This window comes from Myodes glareolus, chromosome 20 (assembly GCF_982192425.1).
Source record: "Myodes glareolus chromosome 20, mMyoGla1.1, whole genome shotgun sequence".
NCBI lineage: Eukaryota > Metazoa > Chordata > Mammalia > Rodentia > Cricetidae > Myodes > Myodes glareolus.
The window spans coordinates 54,604,167-54,617,287 of NC_142045.1; the positions used below are offsets into that span (position 1 = coordinate 54,604,167).

The window sequence follows — 13,121 nt, forward strand, 5'->3', positions numbered from 1 at the left end:
TTTACATAGCTGCTGCTGAAGAACTGGGCCTAATGTAATTAAATCACTCTGCAGAAACTTGGGAGGGCACAGAAGAGAAGATGGCAGACGGTAAAACCACTCGGCCACTTAGAAGCACAGGTTTCGAGCCTTCCCTAGCCAGCACACTTAGAAGATGTGCTATAAGGATTCTATGTAAAAGCTTGAATAGAAGAAAACATGTAAGGGCTGTGCTTCCTTTCGATGGCGGTTAGGCCAGCTCACCTCTCTGATCATCAAAGTTCCTTCTCTGGAAATGCTGCTGCCGAAGGTGTCCGCGTGTGAGGTCTCCAGTCCGTGTGTCCCGACCATTCCCACGTTGTACTGCTCGTTGCTCCCCGGAGCTCCCGTTGGTCTGAGATGAGAAGAAAGACAGTAGTCACGGCAAGATGTAAACTCGTTTTACAACGAAATGACATAAAATGTAAGTACCATTTCCTGCCCTGATGCACTTTTTTTTTTTGGAGCAAATGCACATGACATACCATTACCATTGATATTATTTGTGTGATTATTGCAGTGACTTTAACGACATTCTGTATGAACACACCTAGACTGGGGATTCCATTTCTGCAGGACCTTGACCTATATTGTATCCTGTTCTCAACTCAGACTGTGACTGCTTCCTGCCTCCAAGGAAAAAAAAATGATGCAATCAGAACCCAGGTTTATGAGGCACTGCTGACTCCCCAGGCCCCATGATCTTCTGTGACAAATGGGTATCCTGACTACCTTTGCATTTGCTGGTTCCTCTCTTGGCTCTTGGTTGGTTCCTTTTCTTTCCACTATTTTTGTTCTGAGAGACAGATACTTTACTTGTTTTGTTTTGTTTTGTTTTCTGAAACCACAGGGTTTCTCTCTGTAGCTTTGGAGTCTGACCTGGAACTCGCTCTGTAGACCAGGCTGGCCTCGAACTCACAGAGATCCACCTGCCTCTGTCTCCCAAGTGCTGGGATTAAAGGCGTGCACCACCCTGCCCAGTCAGATACACTATCTAGAACACCATCTCAAGACCCACATCCAATCCTGCTGGCCTTCACTGATCTTATTGCCATTTGTAATTGCTTTCTTTAAGACACACACGTGCGCGTGCGCGCGCGTGCGCGCGCACACACACACACACACACACACACACCCAGCAGGAGCTGGGTTTCATCCTAAAGAAAGTCATGTACTTCCTTTGAGACATGGCCTCTTTTGATTTGGAACTCATCAATCTGTGCTGGCTGGTCAGTGAGCCTCAGGGATCCCCCTGTTTCTTGCTGTGCAAGATTTAAAGCACATGCCACCATGCCTGGTATGTGGGTTCTGGGAACTAAACCCAGGTCCTCATGCTTGCAGGCAAGCACTTCGGAATCATACCCTTGGTCCCTGAGGTTTTCAGTTCTTTAGCCTGCAATCTTCATTTCCTCCTTCTCCTTCATTAGAACACACGCTTGTCTTATTGTTTTACACACCCAGGTCAGTACCACCTTGATTTATCTATGTTCTGTGATCAAAGTGTGTGGTATTTTTAAGCAAAAGGTTCTTAGCATCAAGTTCTGGCAGGAACCAAAAGCAGTGGCAATGTTTGAGAGTGTGGAGGGGTCTTTGGTCAACAACTTGAAGGGAGACATCCTACACCTGAGCTTTTTATTTGATAACCAGTGACTTCTAGGAAGAGCATTAAAATACATATTATAGATAAAATATACTCACATATACAAATTCATATCACACACAGTATGAAGTTATGAAATAGTAGGTAGCCATGTTTTTTTCAATCTAGACAGTATACACCTAGTATGTGACATGGAATACAAAGACGAATCATTAGACAAATGGGGATTTGTGCTACTTCTAATGGCAGTTAGCTGGGTCAGCCATGAACTAGTCTGTTAAACTCAAACAGTACTCAGTGCTTTCCTAAAACTCTATGTTTAGGCTGTACTGGTGTACATTTATTCCCAGGTTTGTCTTGCTATTGCGTTATGTATGCCCCCAGAGATCAATAGTAATCTGAGGATGTAATGACCTATTCATACAAGATCCACCAGATTTATGTTAGCAGACACATGGGAGAACTTTCAAGGATTAGGTGACAGAGCACACAGGTAGTATGGGGTAAGGTGACAAGGTGCCGCCACCACCCCTAAGGCACAAACAATTGCATTTCCCATGTGCCCTGTGCCACACAGAGCAAGTGGCATTGTTCCACAAGGGAAGCACCATCACATCTGAGCTTCATTCAGATGATCAAAAATATAAATATCCTTTATCCCTTGCACCCAAATTGTTTGGCAGACAAAGTTGGAAAGTGGAGAATCGAGCAGATGCTGTGGCCGCGGGTTCAAGACTTAGGGGTTTCATTGTTGTAGATTTCTTTCTGCTGTTTTAGCAATTAATTAATCCAAAATGTGTTTTTAAAATGTGAAATGGTATCAAGAAATTATCACTTGGAGAACATTTATCATTTTAGTCTTTTAACTCCTTTTATCTATTTAAAATTGTCAATGAGTGCTGGTGTGGCGGCACGTGCCTTTAATCCCAGCATTCAGAGAAAGAGGCTGGTGATGTCCATGAGTTCAAGACCCAGACTGATCTATATAGTGAGACCCAGGCTCATAAAATAAAATGAAAAAAGACAAGACACTGGCAGTTGACATTCCAGTATCCATGGGGAAAATCTCACAGGGCACAACCCCTAAATGAAGAACTATAGGCAGTTAATGGCTGCTGAAAGGGAGAATTAGTCTTTCCCGCGGATGGATTGCCTAATTGGCTATCTAATACCAAATGGTTAGCCTTAAAAGGCTCATACAAGTAACAATACACAGAATCAGCAGGTTGGGTTCATTCATTAATTCACATATATATTTAACAAGAAAAAGAAACTATGGATTTAAGAGGGAATAGGGAGAGGGTGTGGGAAGGACAGAAGAGAGGGAGGATATGATGTAATTAAGTTTTAATTAAAAATAAAAAAAGTTATAACACAAACAAAAACTAACCACCACACGAGCAGAACTGTCCGTAGTTTCTTAACTATGATGATAGTTTGAAGATGTAATCAAATATTCACTCCAAGAACCAAGAAATACACTAGATTTATGCTAGCAGGCACACTGCCTGAACTCTTGTCCAGGATTAGGGTAGCTCAGTGTCAGGCTGCTTGAAGTCCAGAGTTCAATCCCCGGCAGTGGAAAAAGGACTCTCAACCAAAATGGAGACTCAATACGATGAGAGTAAAACCGGATCTGAAAATGGACAGGGTGGCCTATATTTTAAAGTCTCTCTCTTGGAGCAAAGGACTGAATGGACTCAAATATGGGTGAGAATTGATGTGTTTGGGATAAAATTCAAAAGCCTACTTTCAGAGAAGGAGCTATTAATATTAACCATGTTCCCAAACACGGGAAAGCCATTGTTATGGTCATTTTGGGCATATTAGGAGATTGGTAAGTCAAGTAGATCTAAAATCAAAGCCTTCTTCTCTTACTTCTTTAGAACTTAATCTTACCTATGTTGTTCTTTTTCTTTTTTTGTCTCAAGAAATCATTTTATTGTATATTCACACAATTATATGCAATACATACAAGAGTATGTGTATGAATGAAGCTACGCTAATTAAAACAATAACAATAGGAGACATAGACTTCTGGGACTGAATGAGCATGTGATCAGACCAGACTCTCTGAATGTGGCTGCTATTCTTTTTCTTAAGGGGACTTAAATTCTTGTTTGAGAGAATACGGAGACCCAAAAATGTGAGCCTAGTCTACTTTGTCTGAAGGTCAGAGAGTTTGAGGTTGCTCAAAGTTGTTAACAACAAGTGTGGCTACACACCCTGGTAGATGTGTAGAGTATGGTTACTCGGTGTTTTGGACATTAAAATGGCCCATACAGATAGATCCTCTCCACTCTGACCAGAGGTCAGAATTCAAGCATACTTCTGCTCCTTCTTTTGAATTAGGAGGTTTGACCTAGGGAGTGGCTGCCTTCAGGATACTTGGTCTAGGGTGGGTTCACTGCCTAAACAACAGAATGCTTTTCTCAAGAATGAATGACTTTATGTCTCTAGCACTGAAGCAATTAACTGTTGTAGTTGTCCTTGTATCATGTTAAAGTCGTCTTCTGCCTTCCACCTCCTGTTGTACTGGGTATAAAAATGTATGGAGAATTAAACACAGATGATTTCAGCAGTCACTGGAAATCCCTCCCAGCACTATCTTAGGTTTCTATTTTATTATTTTCACGCGTGTCTTTGTTCTCTTATTTTTCGAATCCTCATGCCCTACCCTGGTAGGTGATATACTTGTCGAAGCTGCTCTCTGACAAGAGAAGATGTTAGAAACCCAGAAGATCAATATATTAAGTATTTCTCTAGGCCTCTGGGGGAGGGATCTCTTGTCCTTCCCTCTGTCCATCAGGTGTTCTTTCTACTACCACAGGGTGAGGCTGAGACTGGGGACCACTGCCAACTTGGTACTGTCAGGTAATGGTCTCTATGATCACAGACAGTCTCATTTCAGTTTTAATTCTTGATAATGGCTCTCCTTCTCATTCTGTCTCCATCTGTCTGTCTGTCTGTCCCCCTCCCTCTCTCTCTTCTCTCTTCTCTCCTGCTACTCCTGCCCCAGAGGTCAGTCTCCCCTCTCCTCTCCCCTCCTTTATCCATTCACTTTCCTCTAATAAAAAAATAATTCTTGATAATGTTCTGATTTTATTCAAATATTTTAATCACATAAAGTATGGATATGGATACATATTCATTAAAAAGACTTTTTAAAACCTACTTCTACCAAAGAAAATTCTCAATTAATTCCTTATACTTTTAACTAATCCTCTCCTTTTTAAATTTCATTATTATTTTAGTCAAATAATTATAATTGGTCCATTTTTCATGTAAATTTCATAATAAAGACTTACTACAATAATTATTTTGTCAATACTCTCTTCTAAATGCTTATGTGGCCACTTCAACCAAGTTAATTTTTACGGGTCTATTTTAAAGGTTTAAATCTTACAGAAAAGATTTATGTGTCAGTTATTAGTCAATAACAGATAGACCATGTGTACCATTACCCACTGCTTACTTTTAATATTTGCTAAAATTTTTTAGATGAGACTACACTTTTTTTGCTTGAGTCAACATTTCTACTTTGACTTTTCTGGGACAGCACCACCTCATCTGTTACAGATTTTAGACTGTTTCAAGTTATAGTTTACATTATTTCGATCAACAATATTCCCCATAGATGGTATAAAAGGCAATCTGTATTTATTCCTTATTTAATTTGCTTCTAATATGGTAAGTAGTTCCTTTAGCTAGCCCTAGACAGCCCTGCTACGTAGGATCATTCTGTTATGAACATTTTGTATATGTATTTTTAGGTTCTGTGCCTCTTATATTAATTGCCTCTACATGTGCTATGCCACCACCATGTGTTCAACATAATGTAATAGCTTTTGACTGCAGACAATTCCCAAGACTCTACACATTCAAATCACCACCCTGCACATTTCTTTTCGAAGGGCAGAGTACAGCCCACGGTTCCCAGTCGGGGGCTGAAGACCCTGTTTTAACACAGCAGGCCTGAGTCTATGGAGCTTACTCCTCGTGTTCCCCAACCCTTCTCTGGTCTTCCTTTTCAGTTGCTATTCTATGCCCATTTCCTTTGTGGGGTTTTCTTAACTGCAAGAGGTCTCTGTCACTCTGCTTCATTTTGTGTAATCTTCTAGCATGTTCTAATCTGTGGTCCTGATTATGCTCACCCATTTATCCTGCAATAATACACAAATACATCTAACCTCTTCACTCAATCACTTAGTTTTCTACTTCCACTCGGATATTTATATACCTGGGTAGCAGTTGAGGGCATGGCCTTCCTCATGTAGTATTTATCTGAATGACTAGCTTTAAAACCATTGGTTTATTGTGTTTACCATTCTGAACCCCTTCCTCTCATTCTCCCCATGTCCAACCTAGGCCCTTCCTATTGTGCTCCCTAAACACATCTTAAATCTTTTCTGATCTCTTTTTAAAGTGACCAAGAGAAGTTGGCGTCCTCTCTTTCATTAATGTCAGTCTTCTCCTTCAAATTCACTGTACAACTGATCATTTTTTTTCTTCCAACATTCAGAAGTTATCTGTCAACTGAGTTTAAAAGTTATAGGTCTTTATGAAAGCTTTAAAAGTATTATTGGGTCCTTGTCTCTAACGGAATTTTAAAAGCAAATCCTACCCTCTTCTAGCTCAAGCAATATTTAGCGTACAGTTGTTTTCTGTGCATATTATATGACAAAACCCTCGGTGATTTGTCTGACCTGTTTCCCAGTCCCCTTCTTTCTTATTTTCTGCCTTCCCCAGAGAACACATTTTAACACAGTTCAGATGGCTCCCCACCCCACTCTGTTTCTACACAGCCCTCTACATCTCTACACGGCATCCACACATGGTCCTTCAATAATTAGCTCTCCTCTCTGTGTATGTCCTTGGTATTGTGTGACGAGTATCACATTCAAGAGGCACCTAGTAAGTGTTCAGTACATGACTGGAAGGCTTTTCTTAGTGTCCCTAGTAGGAATTTTATTCAGGGTTTTGATTTCTGTCAAAGCATAGGTCTTTTGTACATTAATAAGTGACTAGCTATAAAGATAATTATTAGCATGTTTAAATATATTAGGCAACCAATGCTAACTTCTGTCATCTAAAAAGGTTCCTTTGGTACTGGATTCACTATGATGTATCAACATAAGTTTTGAAAATTCAGTGGATAGTATGGGAAAAGCAAAATCATTCTGTTCAGATAGCCATGGAGCTTTATAGGGCAAAGAATCAATTCTAAGGGATATGTACTTAAAATCAGGGTTGGTTGATGCTGGAGAGACGGCTCAGTAATTAAGAGTAGTTGCAGATTTTTCAGAGGACTGGGGGTTAATTTCCTGTGCCCACATGGTAGCTCACAATCATCCCTAAATCCAGTTTTAGGGAACCCAACACCCTTCTCTGATTTCCACCAGGAACGGTGCACAAATATACATGAGGGCAAAGAATTCATATGCATAAAATAAAATAAATAAATCTAAGAAACTTAAAAATTAGAAATTTAAAATGATGCTGAAAGCTTCCAGTAAGCATGCAAGGAGGGATAGGAAATCTGTTTTAGACCTATGTGAGCCACTTCACATAGGGAAGGGGGAAAAGGCACTGGCCTAAGCAACCGCAGAATCCCCAAAGAGGACCAGTCTACACTATGCCTAATTAATCTTTAACACTTGTTTCCAAACAGAAATAGAGTCTGAGAAACTGTCCCAGCCAGGAGGAGTCTAAGAAATGGGACAGCTAAATGCAACATGATGGAAGAGAAGGCCACGAGGGTCCAAGCCATCCAGAGCCATCCACTCAGTGCTGCTCATCGATGTAGCACAGGCAATGCGGCTATCAGACATTCCTCCTGAGGCCTGTGTAGATAACGTGACGGGGCAAAAACACCGAATTCTGCTATCACCTTGATTTTCCTATAAAACCACAACTACCCTAAAAAAAAAATAAGTAATGCTTATAAACAATAAAGGAATGGGGAGAGGAAAAAAAAACAAAAATAAAACCAAACCTCAAAATGACTATGGCTAAAACAACAAATATCACCTCTTATTGTGTTAACTATTCATTATTCGAGAAATAATTTTTCTTAGTATAGAGATTGGGTGGGAAAAATTAGCTATCCATAATCCTCTGGAGATTGTGAAAGACAAATTAAATCAAAACAAGCAATAAAATCCCACCACTGATTCAGATGAAAAAAAATACAGGAAATTTCCTGTAATTAGAGTACTGGTTTGGAACAATAATTCCCTCTAATTGGATTTGTCAAAGTGCTCCTGGAGGGACTTATTCAATTCAACTCAATACAATACATGCTTTTGGGCACCTGCCTTCTGAAAGGTTTGGCAGAGGGGAGTGGATAGAAAATCCTGGCATGGTGCGATTGCTCAGCTGAAGCACTTAGTCTCCACAGAGCAGAGGGGTGCTACGGATCACTCCTACCCAAGGCAGGACTGCGGGAGGGAGGAAGGGACGAGGGTAGGGGCCGTGGCTCCGAGGAAAGGAGCGCACGGGGAAAGGGATCTGCTACTGTCGGGATGGGACGCTGGAGGCTTCGGTTGGCTGGAATGTGTCAGGGCAATCACTGTTTGCCGGAATGCAAGGGCTTGTAGACTGAAGGGTAAAGTGTGGCCAGTCACCCCAGAACATGAAAAAGCACAGGAGGGCAAAGGCCTTCAAAGAAGGCATTGCATAGCTGAGGAGGCCGGCAATGGATTAGAAACATGGTGCTTTAGGTAGAGAAGGGGAAAGGAAGCCAAGGGGAAAGGAAGCCATGCGGCTTTCGTCATCTAGATGACATCATGTGACTGATAAAATGAATTGTGTTAGGACTACATGGTCACCATCTGGACTAACTTTTTTATTAAACATTATTTTCATTTATGTGTATTTGTGAGTGTATGGCACATGTGTGTGGGTAGGGTAGGAAAGGGTGTTGGATCCTGGGAGCTGGAGTTACAGGCTATAGTACGTCACTGGGTATAGGCATCAGGCCTATAGTCCATCTTCTAGAAGAGAAGTAAAGTGTCTTAATCCCTGAGCCATCTGGTCAACCCATAGCCAGTGCCTTGCTGTCTGAAGCCTGGATTGGCTTGCAGGGAGCACACTGACACAAAGGGCACCTCTTCAGCTCGCTCCACATGATGCAAACTGACCTTGTTCTTGCTATCATATAAACCTTTTGCTTTTCCTGGTTATACTTCTATAATATACTTAATGATATACATATAATAAAAGTTCTTTACAACTCTTAGATCAGTTGTAATCACTTATGCTCTGGGGCTACTTTTTCCACTCCCTAGTGCCCCCCATCCCACCATGAGGTGTTACAAAATGCAATCCACTAGTTAGGGATCTCAAGCCTAAGGGGAATTCTCCAGATGACATGGTAGGCAACAGTATGAAGCCGTACGTGGATGATTTCTTATCTGAACACTGGAACCTGGAACTCCATTTCTGAGAAGCTCATTCTGTGTGCACTCCGCAGGAGTGATGTGGGTTACAATGTATTTCTATTTTCTCTAAAAATATACAACACAAAACTTGAAAGTTCATCTTAACAAAAGAATATGAAGGTGGTAAGAACATGAACAAAGAGACTGTAGCCCCAAAGCATGTAATGTGTATAGAAGTAGCTGTTTTATAAAGGAGTTTAAATAGTATAAAATTTCTAAGGCGTGTTGGAGAACAGACTGTATCTGTTCTTAATCCTCATGAAAAAAACCACCTATAATTCAGACCAAACTGGAATATACAAAACACACACACACACACAATCTCTCTTTGTCAACTTTTTCTGTGTGTGTATAGTCTTTAATTGACAACCATTTCAATCTATTTAAAATTTCCAAGTCCTTAAGAATTACATCAGGTCTTGTCTCCACTGTAAGCATTCCACTGTAGCCTTAGCTTATCATTTGTAACCAGAGTTAAGGTAACAGATTCTGTGAGTGACTTTATCAGAGTATCCAAATTATCCCACTGAAATGCCCTCCCTCAGACATAGCACTGATCACATAATACTCTGGCTCAAGATACAAACAGTTTCCAATGGTTGCTAACGTGTACACTATTGCTCTGGTGTTTCTGACCCAGACATTCTCCTCTACTGTGACAACTTCATGTTTACCCCATACTTGGTCTTCTGTGTGTTTTTTCAAGTCTTCCCCTGCCTACTTTCTGGTCCTACTCTGTGTTCTTACCTGTCTTTCTATTATTTGTGTTACTAACATCCATGTCTTTCCATTGGATCAGGCCATAGGTCTTGCCATTTTAACTCAGTGTGATTAAATCATGGTTAATTTGGAGAACTATTGGAAAGATGCTCAATTCCAGACACAACAACGTCTTCAGAGTAAGAGATGCACAAGCCACTATCCCATCCTCAGGACCTTTCTCCGCTCAAACAGAGAGAAGAACATGGTAACAATCCTGACTCAAGATACAACATGCAAACTTGGGGCTACTGGGGAAATAGTGGCAATGGAGAAGGGGAGTAAGGAAGAGAAGTGGATGGATCTTCATAGCAGGCTAGGCTGTGGGTAGGGGATTTCCAAATGGACAGGCGAGCAGATGGCAGAGAGAAGCACAATGCAGTCAATTTTGGGAATTTTAGAAAATAGATGTTTTGTCCTGAAGGATAAGTTCTAATTCTCCTTTAGAGGGTAGAAGGGAAACAGCATTCATGGAGTTACAAAATATGGCAGGGGCTTAGAATGTTCTTTCAGGCTTTTCCACAAATTATCTGTGGTTGGCCCAAATGATTAGATTACCTTGCATTCTTCCATTTATAATTTATCTCTGTAAGGAAGACCTTTGAAGACAGAATGTAAGTACATACTCTCCAGATGCCTCAGCCTCCTCAGCACAGGATTTAACTTGTATTCACCATTAGCTATTATCCCAGCAATTGAATGCCCGGGGTTTAAAGAGAACTTTAAGCATCTGTTAGGAGAACTGGACAGTGCTGAGTCAACAAAATGGCAATGATCAGCATGTTTTGTGTAGATGCTCCGGCTTAGTAGTTTTGTCTCTAGAACAATTTTGTTTGCTATTATAAGACAATTTAGCATAATTTGTCTCAAAATGTCATATCTTAGCATATTTATAGTTGTCAATAATTGAATAGCCAACATAAGCATGGATTTACAATGGTGATATTGGATTTGCCTCTCAGAACTGCTTGGGTGGCACCCTCGGAAGACTGGCCACCCCTGTCCTTCTGTAGTCTATCATGCAGGACAATACTTATGATCTTACGACATCTTTCAATAGAGTTGCTATGTTCTGGTGGTCAATACTGACAGATAATATGAAGAGATGGAGGGGAATGAGAGTGAAGATGGGGAAGTTCGCATGACATTTCATCAAACTTATGGCAACCCAGGGTAATGACCCCTCATATGTATTCTGGGAGGAGCTAGAAAAGCAAAAAAGAATTGGATATGGACAACCAACCCAAGAATCCACTCCGGTGAACAAAACCCATTGAGCTTCTTAGTCATGCTGAGGGAAGAAAGAAAGTAAAACCAGTATGATTTGGGGAAATTGAGGCAGACACAAATAGGGACAGAAATATACAAAGATAAGACTTAAAGAATTTGACAAGAGTACATGAAGGTGCTGGTGACAGGAGAAAGAATCAAGGTCTGAGGAGATGCTCAGTCAGTGAAATGCTTGCCATGTGGCCATGAAGGCCGGGTCTAGTGGTGCATACTGAGGAGGTGGAGGCAGGAGAGCCATCGAGCACCAGGTTGGCAAGGGAACCTGTCACCAAAAAGATGGACAGCATCTGAAGAATGAGATCCAGTGTTGACTTCTGGCCTCCATATGGACATGCACATATGTATAGCATACACACTGCATACATATCAACATCAGCACACATGTACACACATAGATACACATACAAAAAAGAAAGAAAAGAGATCAAATAAAAAAGACACTGAAAAGCATGGGGTAAAAAACAGTAACACTCATTATGTTCTTGGATGTCTATTTGTCTCCTGACTATTTCACTGGGTTGTGAACACCTGACGCCATGAGCACTCGTTTTTGCTTATTGTTAGCCACGGTGGTAGGTGGAGTATGTATCTTCTGTTTATAATATTACTGTCCATGACCTTATTCTCTTATTTACAGGTGGAGGGATGTGTACCAGTGGCCTTGCTGTCCATATTGTTTGTCTTTGAGATGAAAACAAAAAGTAAGAGCCATCTAAAGGATAGTGAATTCAATAGCAAATTGGCAGGCAGGGCATACACAGGCCTAGCAGCGCCACATGCTCTAGGTGACAGAATTTGTGCCGAGAGATAGCTACAGACTATGTTCTGCGAAGCCAATTCCCCAAAGTCTGGCCGCTTTGTCAGTGAGCTGTGTGTGATTTGTATTGAGCTAATATTGCTCATGTTTTGATTTGGAGACTCAGTCCCTCCCTGGTCTTCATGTGAAAAACAGTCTGGATTCAGGCATGGTGCTAAATATCTGTAGGCCCAGCTATGCCTGAGGCTGAGACAGGAGGATAGCTCAAGCACAGGCAGTCAGGGCAAGTACAGGAACAACCTACAGACTCTATCTCAAAGCAACAAGAACAGCAGCAGCAACAACAACGTCTTACATTAGTCTGGGGATGTCGCTGACAGCCACTGTCCCATCGTGTGCCTCACTCTCCCCATCTTCCTCCTCCTCCTCACTGCTCTCTGACTCTTCACTGGAGGAGGAGTAGTCGGTCACTTTCTTCAGCGGGCGGTTTGTTTCTTCAATCCGGAGTTCTCTTAATTCTTTAGCTAATGCCGTCAGGTCCTATGAAAGAAAAGTTTGTAAGTACATGAAGTGTAGGTGCAACCAAAGCTGTTTCTCCCAGCCAGTCATTGTTCCAGCTTAAGCAACAAGAAAAAAAAAGAAAGGAAGAAGCTCAATAGAGAACTGTGGCAAACACAGTTACTGTATGGAACTAAGAAAATGATGTTTGTGTGGAGAAACTAAGAGGCGGGAGATGAGATAAATTCAAACTTTGTTCAAAATCAATAGCTAGACCAGGACTAATAGTGCATGTGACATGTGTGTGTTAGACTGGGACTGACTATGCGTGTGCATATATGTGCATGCCGTGCCATGTGCATGCACATACATAAAAATATTGTTTTTCTTTCTCTTTTGAGAGGATGAGATTGGTCATCCTCAGACTTGAATGGGAAAATAAACGGAATTAAAATTTGTTCCCCAAGTATTGTGGAATTCCTGCCAAAGCCCCGATGATGGCCTTTCCTCTCTCGTGAAGGCTACTGGACCAAACTCGAGCATCAATTGTAGAACAGAACAGTTGCCAAGGTTCATCTGGTGTTAAGTCATTCCCCAAAGAACAAAGGTACCACATCAAATGACAGCCCACCCCAAAGCCTAGTGTCACTGAAATTTAGAGTCACAGAAATACGTCAATCAAGAGGAATGACAAACAAACAAACAACAAACAAACAAACGAACGATCAGTTCTCTTCCAGCACGACAGGTGTTTCAT

The 13,121-nt window shown here is 41.2% G+C and overlaps 1 protein-coding gene across 7 annotated transcripts in view; it reads right to left on the minus strand.

Moving 5' to 3' along the window:
- Positions 1–13,121, minus strand: part of Tnik (TRAF2 and NCK interacting kinase) — a 401,320-nt gene that overhangs the window by 29,239 nt on the left and 358,960 nt on the right. For all 7 annotated transcript variants that reach the window (XM_048452645.3, XM_048452644.3, XM_085682322.2 and 4 more), the window contains 2 exons: positions 12,222–12,406; positions 244–373 (listed from right to left, as the gene is read on the minus strand). In XM_048452645.3, coding sequence (XP_048308602.1) covers positions 244–373; positions 12,222–12,406 — 315 coding nt within the window. The remainder of the gene's footprint in view (positions 1–243; positions 374–12,221; positions 12,407–13,121) is intronic.